The 21,637-nt window shown below is 46.6% G+C and overlaps 1 protein-coding gene across 1 annotated transcript in view; it reads left to right on the top strand.

The window, feature by feature from the left end:
- The window catches only part of LOC137526001 (uncharacterized), a 110,652-nt gene that overhangs the window by 25,102 nt on the left and 63,913 nt on the right, over positions 1-21,637 (top strand). The window contains exons 2-4 of the mRNA XM_068247211.1: positions 4,920-5,029; positions 9,541-9,839; positions 14,598-14,674. Of these exons, the coding sequence (XP_068103312.1) occupies positions 14,652-14,674 (23 nt within the window). The 5' untranslated portion in view covers positions 4,920-5,029; positions 9,541-9,839; positions 14,598-14,651. The remainder of the gene's footprint in view (positions 1-4,919; positions 5,030-9,540; positions 9,840-14,597; positions 14,675-21,637) is intronic.

Genomic DNA, 21,637 nt, shown 5'->3' with positions numbered 1-21,637 from the left:
TAGCTATCATTCCCCTATTGTGTTTGAAGCAGAGAGAAATAAGAAAAGGGAATACATGGCAGTGCCTTCAAGCCAGTAACAAGAGATTAAGGTGTTGGGGGCCCTGGGGCACCCCTTTCTCTAATAGCAATCAGTGTGTGACAACTGGGGTGGGAGCAGTGATCGAGTCCTGCGTGAATGCGGGTGGACGACGTCCACCTGCTTTTTTCAGAGGGTGGACGTTGTCCACCCTAGCTGGACACATGCTTGCCATCAGGGCCGCCCAGACGCATATCTTGCAGGGTGCCTATAGGCGCCCCTTGTCACTTCTCCCCAGGGGGTGCATCAGTGAGGAGTGAATGGAAGAGTTTGTGCAGCCAGTGGTTCTTCCCTCCCTCCCAGCCAAGTCTGTCTGCCTGCTGCGCGAGTCCCGACTGTTCACCTCTCCATACACATACTTTGTCCGGCAGGGCACAGCTAGCCATAGAGCATCAGCCAGCACAGCGCTGCTCGCTAATTGGCTGCCAGCCGGTCTTCCCCTCCTGTGATTGGCCAGTCGCAGTATGGATCGGTGCTGGTGTGACGCTGGGGCTGATGGGATGGGAGAGAGGGAGGCAGAGCAGAGTGCGCCCATACACTTGCTGTGCTGGACAGTGTGCACAGAGATGCATTTAGAGCTAAGTCTGAGACTAGAGGCAGCTCTCTACCAAGGTAAAGAGAGGTACTTTATTAGCCCAACCAGTAAACCACAGACCACTTTCCAGAACTCTGTGTGTGTGGTGTGTGTGCCCACTATGACATCAGCATCACCATCATATATATTGTTTTCTCTACTGTTTCATCTGATCTTCTTATAGAGTTAAGTCCTATGGGGGGGGGGGGGCACATTTCATGGCTTGCCATAGGTGCTGTTTTCCCTAACTACGTATCTGCGTCCCCCTCTATGAATGCCTCCCTGGCCTGGCGACTTGGATTGCAGCTGCACTTTTACGGGGTTGGGGGGAGGGGGGGTTCGGGGTTGGGGTGAGTCCACTCACCTGTTTTTCCAGGACTAGACCCCTGGGTGGGAGGGATGGAGGGGCGCACTTTGGTGTCTCAGCCTTGGGTGCTGGAGGACCTTGTCCCAACTCTGATCATTCATAAAGCATTCCCGCATGCGGTAATGCTGAAAACAGCAGACTTTCCCGAGCACTTAACAAAGTGTCCATAAAATAGCTGTTTCCGTATGAAAAGCTGACATTCCCGAGCAGTGAGATAAATCACCGCCTTGTGCAGTGAACACCTCCAGCACATGTGCAAAATGTAATAAGTGTCAATTCATAAAGATAAGAGCAGCCGGTATTGACACAAAGAAATGCCGCCTGCTTTGAAGTGGCGATAAGCCAGCGGATAACAGCTAAGTTAATGGGGGACAGATCTCCCCCAGGCAGCAGCAGTGTGAGCAGAACAAACAAGGCATCCTGGAATACCCAGGCTGGGTTTTTTACCTCTTGGGTACCTGTTTTCAAATATATTTCACTTCAGAAAGCCTGCATGTGTAAAGTTTCTTGACGTTTTTCTAAGTTGTGGCAATTACATAGATTGTTTAGAAAGACTAATAGACAGATTAAGAAAAGATTCAGGGCTGTCTGAGGCAGTAAAAAAAATGCACATCTAAAGGGATGCTGGGGCTGCCTTTTATTGTAACGCTGTCTGCACGGAGAACAGGAATGTAACAAATCAACCAGCTGTTCATTAATGTAACAACTCCGACAGCTCAGTTCGGAAAATCTCCACATCTCTACCGCAGCTGTGAAAATGTTTATGAATCAGCACACAGAAGTCTAAAATACCGAATGCGGTATTTTCCCTCCCAGATTATTTTTATCGCACTGCCTTTATGAATGATAGCCTTTGAGCCTAGAATATTGACCATCTTCACAATATTCTAATGGTCTGAGATTTTGATTTTGGGGTTCTCATAAGCTGTAAGCCATAATCATCAGAGTTATAACCAATAAAGGCTTGCAATATCTCACTTTGCATGTAATGAGTCTATTTCATATACAGCTAAGTCCCCGGTATCCGGCAACGGCAGGGATCACCTGATGCCAGATATATGTGCTTGCCGGTTGCTCGAGCAACTGTCCGAAATAGCACAAACCTCCCCCCTAAAATACTTACCACAGCTCCAGTGTCCCTCTATCTCCCCACAGGCTTCGGAGCAGCTTTCCAGCTTCCCCAGTGCACAGAAGCTGGAGTGTCAGCTGACCCGCATCAGGTCATGTGACACTCCGCTTCCGTACACAGATGCCGGAAGCCACCAGGGGCCTATGGGGAGATAGAGGGAGACTGCTAGCCATCCCTGGAGCCTCGGTAAGTAATTTACCACTTGCTAGCAACCACAAAATGCCCCCTAACAGAGGTCCTCGTTATCCCTCAGGCATGCCCGTTAGTTGAGACTTTTGGTTGCCTGAATTCCGGTACGGTACACTCCAGTACACTCCAAATGACATCAGCGTGACTGCGAGCGGCTCTCGCACAGGCGCAGTAAAAGTCGACCTGGCGGAGTTCTGCAACTGCACCGGACAAGACCCCTGGTCACCAGGTAGATGCAGAACTGCAGCGAGGGCACAGGACGGCTGCCAGGGGCTGGAGGAAGCCCCGGGTAAGTTGATTTTTTTTAAGTAGCTTGAATCTTTCCTTTAAATTGGAATGGAGTTTCCAGGTAGTATTTATGCTCCCCCTTCTTTACTTTTTTAGTTTGGTGCAGAGAAGCAGCCATTGCGAACATCAAGACTTTAGGTTCGTGAAAGTGTCTGCGGACGTCGCTAAAAATGTGCGCGTAGCGAAAGCGAACCAATGAGCACATTGACTTTAATGGCAGGGCGAAGTTCTGAAACTTTTAGGGGAAATCTGCAACCACAATCCCTTTAAAAAAGGTGTACAAAGTGTACCCAAACCCGGGCCGTGGCATGGCGGAGGGAGATCAAGGTTGAAAAGTTAAATATTTTACGCAGAAGCTATTTTTCATGTAAAAAAATAGTAGGAATTAATGACATTCTGTGGTACTGACTGGCTGCTGTGTGCTAGGTAACTTTGCTTGTCTGTCATCATGTCTCTCCAGCTGCACTGAATGTCCGATAAAGACCGAGACTCCTCCAGGCTAACTAGTTACGCGATCAATCAGCCACGCAAGCTTGCAGACACGTAAGAGATCTGTTAGGGCCTGTTTCTACTGCAGCAGAAATTGGGCCGATTCCACAGAGTTTTCCCGCTAGCAAATCGCACGGGGAAAATCTGCCATAGGGGATAATGCTGCCCCCGTACGAATTGCAGCATTTTTTTTGTGCTGGAGGCAGCTAATCCCATAGCTATGCATGGCACGGCTTCTTGGATTCATCTGCGTAGTCACAGAAAAGGACGTGCCACCACGTGTCTACAAGCCACTCGTGGCGGCTAGTGGAAACAAGCCCTAATGCCGTTAGGTGTCTGGGGCTCCACATGCACTACAGTGAACAGATGCACGTATGTGTGTACCCTTTGGAGACTGGTGCAGGTCATCCGATGAACCCTGATAGTGATAGGGATAAGGGATTGCAATTGTTTTCCTGTGTAGCTGACTGTTCCAAGGCATGCATAAGAACTGCTGGAAGTGGTCAAATTGTTATGGTATAAAAAACATTTTTAAAGGTTGCAAATAGTTTTATATTTAAATTTGTTCATAAAGTTTTCAAATGTTATTACATTTTATTAATTAAGATATTTAATTCCTATAAACATTATTATTATTTTATTTTTTAGTATTTATATAGCAGCGACATCTTCCGCAGCGCTGTAAAGAGTATATTGTCTTTGGTCCTTAAAGAGACTCTGAAGCGAGATAAATCTCGCTTCAGAGCTTATATTCAGCAGGGGCATGTGTGCCCCTGCTAAAACGCCGCTATCCTGTGGCTAAACGGGGGTCCCTTCACCCCCAAATCCCCCCTGGCAAAATGCACGACCAACTTGGTTGTGGATTTTGCTCCTCCTGGAGGCAGAGCTAACGGCCGCAGCCCTGCCTCCAGTCGCGTCTACCAGCGGCGCCTCGCCGCCTCTCCCCCGCCCCTCTCAGTGAAGGAAGACTGAGAGGGGCGGGGGAGAGGCGGAGGTACGCGTCTGATAGATGCGCGTGAGGCAGGGCTGCGGCGGTTAGCCCTGCCTCAAACAGGAAGTAATCCCCCGCTGCACGGAGGGGATTTGGGGGGTCAGGGACCCCCGTTTAGCTGCGGGATACCAGCGTTTTAGCAGGGGCACACATGCCCCTGCTATCTATGAGGTCTGAAGCGAGATTTATTCTCGCTTCAGACTCTCTTTAAAGCGGTATCAAACCCTGACATAATATTCAATACAAACATGTTTTCCTACTTTTTATATGCCATAGGGTTAGCGTATTTGCTTTTGTGCATAAGTATTATTATTCATTTAGAAATTATACATTCCTAAAGTACACTAATTTTACTCTGAGAGCTGATTTTGCATTTTATTTATAACTGCTTTATTCATCCTCTAAATTAATCAGAAAGCATCAGATAGCATTTATGCTTGTCTGACTTTGTTCAGCAGAGGCGGCAGTGTGAGAGAAGGCTTTGTTTACATTCTTGACTTGATACAATTAAACACTAGATAACATTATGTAAAGTTTTGGAAGCAGCCAGCTCTGCAGACAGGGAAGCTTTTAAAGCCTGTGTTAACCCTTTGAATGCAGTTCTAGTAAAAAAAAAAATGCTGGTTGTATAAAATATGCTGTAAATAATCTATTAGAGCACAGTAGAAATGCTGGGTTTTATTCCGCTTTAACTGTCCCTCTGAGGGGCTCACAATCTAATCCCTACCATAGTCCTATGTATATGTGTGTATCATAGTCTAGGGCCAATTTAGGGGGAAGCCAATTAACTTATCTGTATGTTTTTGGGATGCAGGAGGAAACCGGAGTACCCAGAGGAAACCCACACAGACACGGGGAGAACATACAAACTCCTTGCAGATGTTGACCTGGCTGGGATTCAAACCAGGGACCCAGTGCTGCAAGGCGAGTTTGCTAACCACTTGTTTGTACATGATCACCCTCCTGGGTAAAAATGGCGATACCCTTACCCCTTTTACAGTTACTGTAAATTCAGTGCCTAAGTGCCCCTCCTGTGAATGCAGTCATTGCTCAAACACCACTTGCTTCTGAAGGTAGCTATACATCTAGCGACTCCAGTGGAGAGGTGAGAGCACAGCTTCTGCAGTGATATACTCTGCTTTTACACACTAAGCTAGGGGGGAGCAGGAAGTGCTCCAGCACCCGAGGCTGAGACACCAAATTGCACCCCTCCATCCCTCCAACCCAGCCGTCACACGCCGATTGCTATTAGACTAAGAGGCGCCCCAGGGCCCCCAACCCCTACACACACACACACACACCTAAATCTCTAGTTATCTGGTTTGCAGTCACTGCCCTGTATCCCCTTTTTCTTATTTCTCTCTGCTTCAAACACAATAGGAGAATAATAGCTGAATGAGTTGTGTGCCCCCTCCTACACTGCGCCTTGAGGCTGGAGCCTCTCTCGCCTATGCCTCGGTCTGGTCCTGGCGCAATGAAATGTGACATGATCACACCTTGACACTTCCTGAATCAACAATCATTGTTGGATAGGTGAGAATATCCATATATCACAGGCTCTGTTACACTTGTGTTTGTCATTAATCTCATAGGCAAGTTTTGGGGGGATTACTGGTGCCCAGAATTCCCCCTCAGTCTTGGAATAGTCACAAGTTGAGACACCAAAACGTCAGCAAGCATCCTGCAGCTCACAGTACCGAGCTGCTGCCTGCAGTAATATGTGCAGCCCCATCCACTTTCTTTTCCAGTTACAGGTGACTTTGGATTTAGCAGTAGTGCGTTTGCAGAGCATGGAGAAGCTCTGAGGAACTTGACAGAGCACAGAGCCAGGTATAAGCACAGCCCTGTGCCCCTGCTGTGTGATTGTAAAGAAGGAAAATGGGACCTTGCAGATGGATTCACTTCCCCTATTATTACAGATGCTGGCTGTCCTCATTATTATCTGTATTCACTGAATATGCTGCAGAGGCCAGTGGATATAGATAACAATGCTTGTGTAACGATTGCGGAATAATCGCCGTGATCAGCGCACAAGACGTGCGCTGACACGGTGGAAATCCTCCACAAGCGTATGAAGGGGGGAACCCAGTTTTGGTGCAAGCACCAGTAGAGGGCAATTCCCACCGGCAGATGGCGCTGTGGAGTGCAGACGAGTACAACCGCTGCACGGCCACAGATGCCAGATGGGGATTGTACAGATCAAGACAATGCGAGGCTGAACAGCCCTTAAGAGAAAGAGCACAGGTACAGGACAAATGTGTGTTCACCAATCTAGTCGCGACCCTGCGACAGTGAACACACATCGGCAGAAACAAAAGTAGGAATGCGATCACGAGAAAGGCGATCGGTAGAAGTGACACAAGACAGATTAGAACAGAACACAAAAGGAGCAAAGGCACAGCAAAACAACAATGAGAATGATAAAGAAAATAACAAACGCTAACTAAACGCGAACACCGCACTCATTCGCAACAGCGAACGCGTTTACAGCGCGGGCTCCGCGTGATAAGCACAACAGAGACAAGCACGCTACCCTAACTAACCACCGACAGACAAACACGAAACAGAGAACGCGAGCGCTTGCTTAACGGTTACCTCACCGAGCCTACAGCAAGCGTTCGTATCAGACAAAACAGACAAACGGAAAACAGGAATAAGGGAGGAAGGATCCACTGCTCTTTCCGCCAGAGCGAGTGCTATCCGAGTTCAGGAACACGATTACAGATCAGAAGGATCCACTGCCGCTACCGCTAGGGGCTAGTGCGATCCAGGCAAGACAGATCAGAATGATCCACAGCACTACCGCTAGAGGCTAGTGCGATCCAGGAAAACAGAACAGAAGGATCCACAGCACTAGCGCAAGGCTAGTGCGATCCAGGCAAGACAGATCAGAAGGATCAACAGCACTACCGCTAGAGGCTAGTGCGATCCAGGAAAACAGAACAGAAGGATCCACAGCGCTAGCGAGTGCGATCCAAGCAAGACAGATCAGAAGGGGCTACCGGTAGCAACCGCTGCCCCGGTTAGCACCCAGACAAACAGAACGATTTCCTGTCGACCACCGCTGGGACAGGACAATCGCAACAGACAGACAAAACAGATATGCAATCGAACTGCACTAGGAACTGCCTAGTACAGTTCAGAGAATTACTCTAAGATAGCTTTAACAAGAAATGGCATGGCTGACACTCTAGGAGTGTTTACAACAAACCCTGAAGAAATGACCAGCAAAGGACTGTGGGTAATCTCAACCTTTATACTGCCAGCAGCTAGATGATTTGCATAACCAATGTATGCAAATCCCTCAGCAACAGAGCAGGTCTGGAACTTGCAAGACAAAGTCAGGTCTCTTATTCAGAGACCTGCATCCCTCAGACACAAGGAATGGTCAAACAGCTGTCTGCCTGTGCAGCCAGCCGAGCGGATCATCACAGCTTGCAATTAGTTCACTTCCCCTGTCTCCTTTCCCTCCATCTCTCTCCCACACTACTCTACTCTCAAAAATAAAACAGTAATATTGTCTCCTTCTAACTACTATTATGAATTTATATAACAGTAACATCTTCTGCAGCACATTACATAGTATATAGTTATGTCAATGACTGTCCTCAGAGGAGCTCAAATTCTAATCCCTACCATATTATTATATTGTGTGTATTGTGTTGAGAGAGACCTTTCAGGAATCCCCCAGGGCAGTTTTTAGGCAAAAATGCACCCAGGGCGAGGGTGTAAAAATCTCCCCCGTGGAGTCAGGTAAAGGTGCCCACAGCATAGGTTAGCAAGGTCTAGTTGCACTCAGTATAGGTAGCCAGGTATAGGTTCCCCCAGTATAGGTAGCCAGGCATAGGTGCTAAACAGGAAGTAGAATGTGTATGCTGCGCTATGCAGAGGAGGAGACCAGCAGCAAGTGATCGGTGATTGGAACGCAGGAAGGTGAGTTGCTGTATATAGCGCTTCCTGCTGCGCTCAGTCTGCAGCAGAGGGGAGGGCATGGAGGGCAGCCCAGGAGAGGAAGGAAGGGAGAGGTTGGGCCACCCTCCCCACAGCTGTGGCTCCCCCTCCATCACAGTGCCCCCCCTCCCTCAGCACTCAGGGCGGCCGCACGGGCCCCATAGTCCTAGAAACAGGCCTGTATCCCCCCCTTGAAAATCCTGGTTTTGCCCCTGAATCTGTGGGCACCAAGACGTCTGCTACCAGTGATTTATTAGACAGATACAGGTACAAGGATATGCAAAGGGAGGGGTGAGTCTAACAGCCTTTTTACGGATAACCCGCTTCTTCAGAAACCCTGTTACCATGCTCAATTCCCCTTAAGTAGACAAATCTTTAAGTCATAGTCACTCACCCACCACTGGAAAAGTTCAAACATGCCCACAGGCCTAAGATTTCTGGAAAGTGGCTACCCAATTTCATTAGTGGTTCAAACTTTCAAAAAGCTTTCAAGCAAGCCAATTGAAGATCAAGTGCACATCTGAGAAAGGGGGAAAAAGGGAGAGAAGAAACACCAAAATAAAAAAGATGAAAGCTACAGGTGTGGCTCAGATAGCAAATGTCCCATTTGTGTTTGATTTTTCTACCATGGCAAAGAATATTTGTACCTCGGTTCAAAGAAATTGGGGCGACCTGAGAGAGTCCCCTGAATTGAGACAAATATTGCAAGACAAGCCCCTGGTAACCTTCCGCAGGGCAAATACAATTGGGAGCATGCTAGTTAGAAGTGAGTTGAGGGAGAAAAAACAAAAGGATTGGCCTACTGGAGCTCGACCAGTGGGTAATCACAAGTGTGGTAACTGCAACCATTGCGCCCAATTTGTACCGGGGAAGAAGGTAACCCTGGGAGGCGAACAGCTACGCATTAGAGATTTTATCCACTGTCGATCGACTTCTGTCGTTTACGCAATCCTATGCCCCTGTAATCGCTTCTATATAGGCATGGCAACCCAACAGCTGTGTACTAGGTTTCAACAACATGTGGATTCTCTAAAAATGAAAAAAGGTGCGGGACGGTTAATAGCCCATATGAATGATGAACAGGGAGGGACATCAGGCTCTCTACGATTCTTGGGCTTAAAAAAAGTCAAGAGGAAGCAAAACGTATTTCACGCGTAAAAGCTTGTGGCAGGCTAGGTCTGAATTAGAGAAATGAGTTGTATTGCTTTTTGGAGCGTTACTGAAAAGTTACATGTAAAACGATCCAATCCCGATCTACCATATATGGGAACCTTAATAGAGACTAACTCAGTTTTTGGGTAATAACTTCATTATTTTCAACTCTATATGCTTTTTTATACTAAGATGTTCCAACTACTGGTTGATATAGACTGCTTACACTATTATTATGACAGTCATGATGAATTATTGTTTGTTTTTAATTTCCTGTTTTATGTGTGTATATTTTAATTGTCACTGACACTTTCGTATATATTCTTCTGTAGGCTCAATCCACAGAATGAGAGATGCCAAGGCAGGAATAACGGAGAACTATCCGCAGACTGTCTAAACCGCAAAGTGCCTGTATTGTAGAGGCAGCGGTAGCCAAGCAACCTTTCCTGGCGTCTCCTGTAACCATCCAAAAGACCCACCATGTGACGACCCGGTCTGCGCAATGATTGGGCGAAAGCCTAGGTAACCGATTGGCTGAACAGAGCTAGGTGATGCACCCAGAAGGGGCGTGGCTTAACAGGACGAAGCACGCGGCGAGTCCATCGGCGTGTTTGAACTTTTCCAGTGGTGGGTGAGTGACTATGACTTATAGATTTCTCTATTTAAGGGGAATTGAGCATGGTAACGGGGTTTCTGAAGAAGCGGGTTATCAGTGAAACGGCTGTTGACCCACCCCTCCCTTTGCCTAACCGTGTACCTGTATCTGTCTAATAAGTCACTGGTAGTAGATGTCTTGGTGCCCAGAGCTTTTTGAATCTACTTCTGTTTATCAAGTCTGATAAGCAGGAGCACACTACAATCCCAGGGGACAGATTGTTGGATGGTAGCCAGCACCGAGTGCCAGCCACCTCTCTGCCTCTTCTATTACAGCCCCTGAATCTGTATTGGCTGACTGCTGCCCTGCTGCTATCTATATGTGGAACTCTGCTCATATCTATTGTGATCATACCTCCCAACTGTGCCACTTTTGGAGGGACAGTCCCTCTTTGGGAGCCCTGTCCTTCTGTCCCTCTTTCTTCCTCATTTGTCCCTCTTTCAGGACTTTGTCCCTCATGATAATCATGTGACGCTTGGTGTAGTGGAGCGCACACGCAGCCCAGATTAGACGCAGGGGACAGCGTGCTTCTGAGCCGATCGCTATGCGCCGGCCAGAAGTGAAGAGAGGAAGATTTATATCCAGGTCAAGGGTCAAGCAAGTCGCCGGGACACCGGCATGAATGGTCCACGAATGGCAGCAGTCGGAGGGGAAAGGAGGAGGTCACAGTATGTACTTTTAACCCCCTACACACTGGATCTTTCTGTTTGTTCAGCTGTGGTATCCTTTAAGAGACCTAACAGAGACATTTCTAGAAGCACAATTCTGAGTGTTGAAGAAAAAGTCTGTGTGTCTTCATCAAGGCCGTAGAACAACTTATCAGCTCAAAATGTGCAGGCAATATTAAGGTAAACAATGGCCAGCATACAGTAAACAATATTTTCCTTAGAATAAGGGAACAGGTCACTGGAAAATGGGATTTTCCGGTGCATGCACAGTAAAGATTGTGTTGGTTATGACATCACAGGCTCAGGCCTGCCAATTACAGGCCTAGCATGTGATGGACAGAGGATTCCAACCCCTAAAGGCAGGGTGACCAGGCGTCCTCTTTTGCCCGGACAGGTCCGCTTTTTCTGACCTGTCCGGGGCGTCCTCGTGGGTTTTTGAAATGTCTGGGTAGGTAGTGAAGAGAGACGTTTGGGAGCCGAACACGAGACGGCTCTTTGGGAGCCAAGCGGCCGAGCCAGAAGACTCAGTCTAGTGATGGGAATTCCGGCTCTTTAAGCATCGGCTCTTCTGGCTTGGCCGCTCGCGGCTCGTGGAGCGACTCACTCACTCAGGGCACTGAGGACGGCTGATTCATTGAACGGCTCGCAATCCAGATCGCGATCCAGCTCCTGATCAGTAGCTCATGACTCAGAACCGACGGCCCACAGCATCCCCGGCACGCAGATCACGCATCAGATGTGACACAGATGACACACACAGGCAGGAGTAAAGTAAAGCAGGGCAACAAGTAACAACAAGCGGCAACAGAATGACAGGACAAGGCAGAGCACCGAGCGAGCAACAAGCGGGCAGCAAACAGAGCGTAACACCAAGGCAGAGCACCAAGCGGGCGGCACGAAGTGGGCGGCAAGCGGCAGCCGGGGCGACCTTCTGAAACGTCTCACAGGTACGGCTCAGAGCATCAGAGCGTCATACCTGCACACGCCAGCACTCCCACACTCCTGTGAACCTGCGACCTCCGTCCACCCCCTTCCTCCTCTCTTCCGATCACGGCTCGGATCAATCAGCCATCACCCCTGAGTGCCAATCTCATTGCATTTGTGGGGAAATCTTTTGCCAATCTCATTGCATTTGTGGGGAAATCTGCTGCCAATCCCATTGCATTTGTGGGGAAATCTGCTGCCAATCTCATTGCATTTGTGGGGAAATATGCTGCCAATCTGATTCCATTTGTGGGGAAATCTGCTGCCAATCTCATTGCATTTGTAGAGAAATATGCTGCCAATCTCATTGCATTTGTAGAGAAATATGCTGCCAATCTGATTCCATTTGTGGGGAAATCTGTTGCCAATCCGTTGCATTTTGTGGGGAAATCTTCTGCGAATCTGATTGCATTTTGTGGTCGGCCGGCCCTCCAGCATGTGGTCTGGAAAAAAAAAATGGCCCTCCATGCCAGCGAAGTTGGACAGCACACTGCTAAGGTCTTGTATATTTGGCCCCACCCATGACCCCGCCCACATGCTGTTGTGATCGTCCTCTTTTTTGGGAATCAAAATATGATCACCCTACCTAAAGATGGGGTCCAGGATTAACCCTTGACAGGCTGTTTATCAGGGATGACAATCTGGAGAGACTTCACTTAACCTCCTGAGCGATATGCAGTGGCGGCTCCAGGATTTATTTTTTTTGGGGGGGGAGGGGAGTGCTATGCAGGTGCTGGACCAACTTCTGGGATAGCTGATGAATGGGTGTGGCTATAACCTGCGGCACGCTAAGAGCGCAGCGGCAAAAAAAATGGACGTGGCCGTGACCAGATGAGGGCGGAGCTAACTGTAATTTAAAGAGAACCCAGGGTGAGAGTGATATGGAGGCTGCCATATTTATTTCCTTTTAAACAATACCAGTTGCCTGGCAGCCCTGCTGATCTATTTGACTGCAGTAGTGAACTGAATTACACCAGAAACAAGCATGCAGCTAATCTTGTCAGTTCTGACAATATTGTCAGAAACCCCTGACCTGCTGCATGCTTGTTCAGGGTCTATGGTTTAAAGAATTAGAGGCAGAGGGTCAGCACGGCAGCCAGGCAACTAGTTATGCTTAAAAGGAGATACATATGGCAGCCTCAATATTATTCTCACCTCGGGTTCCCTTTAAAAGTGCAAGGCAAAGACAGTGGGCCCAAGTTTTGGTGACCCTTTCCCTAGAAAATTCACATAATTGTGCAGGTTTTCTCAAGAAAATACACTTACAGCCTAAATTCACTAACCGGCGCTAAGCCGGTGAGTGATCGCTGGAACCAGGCTGGGTAATGTATAAGCGGCTGGATTGGGGGGATCAGGGGCGATTGGGGGGTGCTGGCCACCTATACTAGCTAGCCTTGTGCTAGCTAAACCTTTTGCAGCCATTACATCTAATAGATTAATCCTGGGGGACTCCTGAGGCTAGCGAAACCTCCTGGGTGGCGTAACGATCAGGAGGTTAACTTTGCACTCTACTTTCCACTACATCTCAGCTTTACTACGCTTGTATCAGTTTGTACATAGGCTGCAGTGGCGTAGCTAAGGAGCTGTGGGCCCTGATGCAAGTTTTGCAATGGGGCCCCCATGCACTCTATACATAGCAATTGATACGGTGCACCAAAACCTGCCAATGGCAACTACAGTGTCAGAGGTACAAGAGGGGGATGGGGAACAGTTTGTTAATGATTACCACTATTCAAAGTATCTATAGAAGTGATTATTATGAGTACAGGCCCCATTAGAGAGCTAATACTGCCCAGGGGCCCCGATGCGGTCGCAACCTCTGCAACCCCTATTGCTATGCCCCTGATAGGCTGCATTTGTCTTAGTGGGAGATAACAGAGACTGTTCTTAAGATGAACCTGAGCCATTTGCTAGGATTGGTGGGCAGCGGCGGCAGATACATACCTTCCGTGCACTCCAGCGTGGAAGTTTCTCCATCTAGTCTCTGACGCGACTTCCTGTTTATACACGAAGTCGCGTCAGAGACTAGAGAGAGGAGCGTCCACGCTGGAGTTCACGGAAGGTATGTATCTGCCGCTGCTGCCCGCCGCTGCTCACGGACACTTATTGAAGCTGGAGGGGAGCGCAGAGGGGAGAGCCCCGAGGTGAGGGAGGGGGGGGACCGTCCCCCCTCCCCGCCAAACTGCAGCATAGCTTTCCCCTCATGCTGCGTCCCCTCCAGCCCCCCAAAACAGCCCCGAGCGGGCCCCAGGGGGGGCCCGGGCCCCCCGCGGGGGCTGCAGGGCCTATTGTTACGCTAGTGGTTGATGGTTCAGGAGATTGTACTGTTAAAGGGCACCTTAAGATTACTTAAAGTGTAACTGTTGGGCATAAAATCAAAAATCAATTCTTTATATTTTTTCTGGTAAACTAGTAATAAGGATGCTAACCAGGCAATCCAAAAGTTAAAAATCACTCTTACTTTTCTTCTCATTCTCCAGTTTCCCTGGCTCTTATATATCTTATTTGGTACATCTGCTGCACAAAGGAAGTTGCAGAGCATGCTGCGTTTTCTTTTTTTTCTTCTTTACTTTCCCCTCAGACATAACTAATGCAGCTTGAATGGCTGAAGCCTCTTTTCCTCCTGTTTTCTTCTCCCACACCTTTATTCCTCTCAGATTGGCCAAGATTTCTCATGCTGAGACAATACACTTTCTACTGCAGATCTGGGTCGGAGTGTCCCAAGACCGGGAGGAGGGCGGGCAATGATACACAGACAAAGTAAGGGAGGAAATGATGTCAGAATTGGCTTCAAGATAGACACAGTCAAAATGGAAAATCCTAAGATTTTTTTGTTATAGAAAAATCACTAAAATCAAAATGTGGACAGTGCAATACATACTGTATGTTATGTAGTGCAAATATTTATCTTCTTATATTTGTATTTTTTTCTGAGATAGTATGACTGACAGCTCCTCATTAAAACATCTTAAATCATTATGGGTGCTTTTATACCTTTGTAAATGTACTACTTTTTTATCTGTCCACAACTGCAGAGCTATATGTCTGCTGAGTATTAACATATATATCTTTTCTTACTCAGTAATCAAAGTCCATTCACAGTTTCTTCCCAACTGACGAGGTAAATCTGAACAAAATGGGGAACAAAAACACTAAACGGTAAGATTTTCACTGTGGGCTCACTTCATTAAGACCTGTTTGGTAAAAATGTAATGTGAAATTACCTCATGCAGTAAAAACAATTCTTTTTGTTCATTATTCACTAGATTTTCACAAATATGGTAATAGTATGGTCAATTATCAAACCACTTCATGACAATTCATAAAGATTTCTACCTTATGTGGTATTTCATTCAGTATCTTAAAGAGTAACTGTCAGGCTGCAAAAGCTAATTTAAACTTATATTCTCCTGTGTTAAACAGTTTAGAAGGAAGCCAAAAAGGCAATACTGAGGTTAAAAATCTCTCTTACTTTTGATGTGTGCTGAACTGCAAGGATGTTAGACCCAAGCTCTTAAGAGGCCGAGAGGCCGCATACCATACTGCAAAGCATTCTGGGGCTGCTTGGGTCCTCCCCTCGGCTGCTAGTGACAGGCTGTTACAACAGTGTGTAACCTCACAGCACTGAAAAATCTCCAGGCAGAGTACACTGCAGGAGCCCGCTATTGTTCCTAGCCACATGGCTAATTAATATTCACTGCACAGTAGTGTTATTCATTAGGAGGTTTTCTGTGAGTGGAATCATCAGGAAGCAGGCAGGACATGACGACACATTTGGCTTCATAGGAGACAGACAAACATGGAACCTGCCATGAGCTGTCAGAAGCATCATTCTCTGCAAATACTATATAAAAATTCTGTGAAATCCAAACGTGGACAGTGAAATGCATATGTAATGTAAGTACAGCCAATATTTAGCTACTGATATATGTGTTTTTTTTCTCTGAGACCCTATACCTAACAGCTCCTCTTTAAAGAATCATGTGGTATTTATTGGAGTGTGAGGAAAATGAAAGCCAGATCTGATACAGATAGCATTCTTTATTATACTGCTAAGTGAAGAGCAAGTCCAAGCTGCATGAAATGAACATAACATTTGTATCAACTCAAAACCATTAGCATCTTATGAACCATTTTTAATTACATCAGAACAATGTTATGGATTTGTTTTTTTACAATTTGTGAAATTAGGGAAAAAAAAATCAATGGCTGGTTTACAGGGGCATCCAGTGGCGTCTTGTCTTAATGATTTTCTTTATTTTGTGGCTTTCAGCAGCTTCTGGTAGATTTTGGCGGGTGTGTCTGTTTTCAATCCCAGCGGGTGCTCATCATGGAAAAGTGCTCTTAGAAGCTGCATGTTGCTTCCAGGATCACCTGAGTGGTGGACACTGGACAGACCTTGCAAAAAATTGGGATAAAAATTGTGGCACTTGTTCAAGTGATGGTAAACAGCAGTAAACAACGGTATCAGTGCTTTCCATTAATTTGAATGGACAGCGCTATCAGAGGAACTGTAGTGAAAATAACATAAGCATAGGCGTCTGCAGAAAATGTTCCTGGTGGAGCAAAAAAGGAGTGGGGGGGGGGGGGATCATGTGGCGCACTTAATAATGGGCTTGGCCATGGACCAGGATGTGGGTGTGGTCACGGGTGGAGCCAAATTTACATGAACTTAGCAATGGTGGGACATTAGACTAGGACTATGGTAGGGATTAGATTTTGAGCACCTCTGACACAGGTGCCCCCACCCCACTCTCCACTCTTCAGATCAGCACCGCTCGTCCGCCCCCCTGCCTATCATGTAACAGGGAGCGTGCGAGCATATGATGTCACTTCCGCATATCGGTGCAATGTCCGTGAGGTGCTAGCACCTGCTTTTCAGTGGTCGTCGGCTGATCGGAGATCTGACACTGGCTGCTGGCATGCTGCCTGTTACATGATGGGCAGTGGGAACGGCCGGGTGGGGGGTGGCTGCCCCATTCAGCCCTTATGTGCAGACAGCCGGACGTCCATGAACATAAGGAATAAAACTGCTTATTTTCTTTTTACAATATTAATTAATAAATTATTTAGTCAGGGTTTACCCATTGTAAAATCTCTCTTCTCTGTGATTTGTACATTCTGACATTATTAGAGGCAGCAACATCTTTAGTTCTGCCAGTTAATCTCTGCGGAATGTTCGTTACTGAGAGTTCTATGCGCATAGAAAGATATTGCTTGCCTTGCAGTTAGAAAAAGCCATTATTTCTCACAATGCTACAAGGTTCACAGGCAGAAAACGGTGGGAGGGGTTTCACTAGAGTATCAGCCACACAGATGTCCCTATTGATCTATTTGAGAAAAGTTAAAGATTTCTCGTGTTAAAGGGGGTAGCGACTAAGGTACTTGTAAAGTTAATTGAAATAACTGCCAAGAAACACCACTGGTGTTTAGTCCAATTAAGTAGTAAATAGTGTACAATCTGGCTCTTGAATAACTACAATCTTCTCTTGTTGCAAACTTTGGATCTAACAATTGGTAAACACTACCATCACACCCCAGGCAGGTGCTCAACAGAAATCACAACAGAACACATTGTCATGAAACATTCTTTTAGTAGCCCCTATAGTCTTAAAGGATACCCGAAGTGACATGTGACATGATGAAATAGACATGTGTATGTACCATGCCTAGCACGCAAATGACTATGCTGAGTTCCTTTTTTTCTTTCTCTGTCTGAAAGAGTTAAATATCAGGTATGCAAGTGGCTGACTCAGTCCTGACTCAGACAGGAAGTGACTACAGTGTGTCCCTCACTGATAAGAAATTCCAACTATAAAACACTTTCATAGCAGAAAATGGCTTCTGAGAGCAAGAAAGAGATAAAAAGGGGAATTTCTTATCAGTGAGGGTCACACTGTAGTCACTTCCTGTCTGAGTCAGCCACTTACATACCTGATATTTAACTCTTTCGGGCAGAGAAAGAAAAAAAAAAGGAACACAGCCTAGTTATTTGTGTTCTAGGCACTGTACATACCCCCTATCACCACCTGTCACTGTTACCCATCAGATCAGACCTTAATCTGCCCCTTGTGGGCACCCAATCACCCGCCTACACGCTCAGATTGCTCTCAGACCCCCCTTATCAATTCGCCAGGGCATTATTTACATCTGTCCTTCCCTGTAATAACCCACTGATCACCTGTCAATCACCCATCAATCACCCCCTGTCACTGCCACCCATCAATCACCCTCTGTCACTGCCACCCATCAATCAGCCCCTAACCTGCCCCTTGCGGGCAATCTGATCACCCACCCACACCAATAGATCGCCCGCAGATCCGACATCAGATCACCACCCAAGCGCAGTGTTTACATCTATTCTCTCCTCTAAACACCCACTAATTACCCATCAATCACCCATCAATCACCCCCTATCACCACCTGTCACTGTTACCCATCAGATCAGACCCTAATCTGCCCCTTGCGGGCACCCAATCACCCGCCTACACGCTCAGATTGCCCTCAGACCCCCCCTTATCAATTCGCCAGGGCATTATTTACATCTGTCCTTCCCTGTAATAACCCACTGATCATCTGTCAATCACCTGTCAATCACCCATCAATCACCCCCTGTCACTGCCACCCATCAATCACCCCCTGTTACTGCCACCCATCAATCAGCCGCTAACCTGCCCCTTGCGGGCAATCTGATCACCCACCCACACCAATAGATCGCCCGCAGATCCGACATCAGATCACCACCCAAGCGCAGCGTTTACATCTATTGTCTCCTCTAAACACCCACTAATTACCCATCAATCACCCCCTATCACCACCTGTCACTGTTACCCATCAGATCAGACCCTAATCTGCCCCTTGCCGGCACCCAATCACCCGCCTACACGCTCAGATTGCCCTCAGACCCCCCCTTATCAATTCGCCAGGGCATTATTTACATCTGTCCTTCCCTGTAATAAACCACTGATCACCCATCAATCACCCCCTGTCACTGCCACCCATCACCCCCTGTCACTGCCACTCATCAATCAGCCCCTAACCTGCCCCTTGTGGGCAATCTGATCACCCACCCACACCAATAGTTCGCCCGCAGATCCGACGTCAGATCACCTCCCAAGTGCAGTGTTTATATCTGTTCTCTACCCTAAACACCCACTAATTACCCATCAATCACCCCCTGTCACTGCTACCTATCAGATTAGACCCCTATCTGCCCCTAGGGCACTCAATCACCCGCCCACACCCTCAGAATGCCCTCATGCCCCAGCCCTGATCACCTCGCCAGTGCATTGCTTGCATCTATTCCCCCCTCTAATCACACCTTGAGACACCCATCAATCACCTCCTGTCACCCCCTAGCACACCTACCCATCAGATCAGGCCCTAATTTGCCCCATGTGGGCTCCTGATCACTTGGCCAAACCCTCAGATCCCCCTCAGACCCCCTTCCGATCACCTCCCCAGTGCATTGATTGCATCTATTTTCCCCTCTAACCACCCCTTGAGACACCCATCAATCACCTCCTGTCACCCCCTAGCACTCCTATCCATCAGATCAGGCCCAATACAACCTGTCATCTAAAAGGCCACCCTGCTTATGTCCGGTTCCACAAAATTCGCCCCCTCATAGACCACCTGTCATCAAAATTTTCAGATGCTTATACCCCTGAACAGTCATTTTGAGACATTTGGTTTCCAGACTACTCACGGTTTTGGGCCCGTAAAATGCCAGGGCGGTATAGGAACCCCACAAACTGACCCCATTTCAGAAAAAAAGACACCCCAATGTATTCTGTTAGGTGTATGACGAGTTCATAGAAGATTTTATTTTTTGTCAAAAGTTAGCGGAAATTGATTTTTTTTTTTCACAAAGTGTCATTTTTCACTAACTTGTGACAAAAAATAAAATCTTCTATGAACTCGCCATACACCTAACGGAATACCTTGGGGTGTCTTCTTTCTAAAATGGGGTCACTTGTGGGGTTCCTATACTGCCCTGGCATTTTAGGGGCCCTAAACCGTGAGGAGTAGTCTAGAAAACAAATGCCTCAAAATGACCTGTGATTAGGACGTTGGGCCCCTTAGCGCACCTAGGCTGCAAAAAAGTGTCACACATGTGGTATCGCCGTACTCAGGAGAAGTAGTATAATGTGTTTTGGGGTGTATTTTTACACATACCCATGCTGGGTGGGAGAAATCTCTCTGTAAATGGACAATTGTGTGTAAAAAAATCAAACAATTGTCATTTACAGAGATATTTCTTCCACCCAGCATGGGTATGTGTAAAAATACACCCCAAAACACATTATAATACTTCTCCTGAGTACGGCGGTACCACATATGTGGCACTTTTTTGCACCCTAAGTACGCTAAGGGGCCCAAAGTCCAATGAGTACCTTTAGGATTTCACAGGTCATTTTGCGACATTGTTGGTTTCAAGACTACTCCTCACGGTTTAGGGCCCCTAAAATGCCAGGGCAGTATAGGAACCCCACAAATGACCCCATTCTAGAAAGAAGACACCCAAAGGTATTCCGTTAGGAGTATGGTGAATTCATAGAAGATTTTATTTTTTGTCACAAGTTAGCGGAAAATGACACTTTGTGAAAAAAAACAATTAAAATCAATTTCCGCTAACTTGTGACAAAAAAATAAAAACTTCTATGAACTCACCATACTCCTAACGGAATACCTTGGGGTGTCTTCTTTATAGAATGGGGTCATTTGTGGGGTTCCTATACTGCCCTGGCATTTTAGGGGCCCTAAACCGTGAGGAGTAGTCTTGAAACAAAAATGACCTGTAAAATCCTAAAGGTACTCATTGGACTTTGGGCCCCTTAGCGCAGTTAGGGTGCAAAAAAGTGCCACACATGTGGTATCGCCGTACTCGGGAGAAGTAGTATAATGTGTTTTGGGGTGTATTTTTACACATACCCATGCTGGGTGGGAGAAATACCTCTGTAAATGACAATCTTTTGATTTTTTTACACACAATTGTCCATTTACAGAGTTATTTCTCCCACCCAGCATGGGTATGTGTAAAAATACACCCCAAAACACATTGTACTACTTCTCCCGAGTACGGCGATACAACATGTGTGGCACTTTTTTGCACCCTAATTGCGCTAAGGGGCCCAAAGTCCAATGAGTACCTTTAGGATTTCACAGGTCATTTTGAGAAATTTCGTTTCAAGACTACTCCTCACGGTTTAGGGCCCCTAAAACGCCAGGACAGTATAGGAACCCCACAAATGACTCCATTTTAGAAAGAAGACACCCCAAGGTATTCTGTTAGTAGTACGGTGAGTTCATAGAAGATTTTATTTTTTGTCACAAGTTAGCGGAAATTGATTTTTATTGGTTTTTTTCACAAAGTGTCATTTTCCGCTAACTTGTGACAAAAAATAAAATCTTCTATGAACTCACCGTACTACTAACGGAATACCTTGGGGTGTCTTCTTTCCAAAATGGGGTCATTTGTGGGGTTCCTATACTGTCTTGGCATTTTAGGGGCCCTAAACCGTGAGGAGTAGTCTTGAAACGAAATTTCTCAAAATGACCTGTGAAATCCTAAAGGTACTCATTGGACTTTGGGCCCCTTAGCGCAGTTAGGGTGAAAAAAAAGTGCCACACATGTGGTATTGCCGTACTCAGGAGAAGTAGTATAATGTGTTTTGGGGTGTATTTTTACACATACCCATGCTGGGTGGGAGAAATAACTCTGTAAATGGACAATTGTGTGTAAAAAAAATCAAAAGATTGTCATTTACAGAGGTATTTCTCCCACCCAGCATGGGTATGTGTAAAAATACACCCCAAAACACAACATACTACTTCTCCTGAGTACGGCAATACCACATGTGTGGCACTTTTTTGCAGCCTAACTGCGCTAAGGGGCCCAATGTACAATGAGCACCTTTAGGCTTTACAGGGGTGCTTACAAATTAGCACCCCCCAAAATGCGAGGACAGTAAACACACCCCACAAATGACCCCATTTTGGAAAGGAGACACTTCAAGGTATTCAGAGAGGGGCATGGTGAGTCCGTGGCAGATTTCATTTTTTTTTGTCGCAAGTTAGAAGAAATGGAAACTTTTTTTTTTTTTTTTTAACAAAGTGTCA

The sequence above is a fragment of the Hyperolius riggenbachi genome, chromosome 7, assembly GCF_040937935.1.
Source record: "Hyperolius riggenbachi isolate aHypRig1 chromosome 7, aHypRig1.pri, whole genome shotgun sequence".
Classification (NCBI taxonomy): Eukaryota; Metazoa; Chordata; class Amphibia; order Anura; family Hyperoliidae; genus Hyperolius; species Hyperolius riggenbachi.
This window is presented reverse-complemented; position numbering and strand designations above follow the sequence as displayed.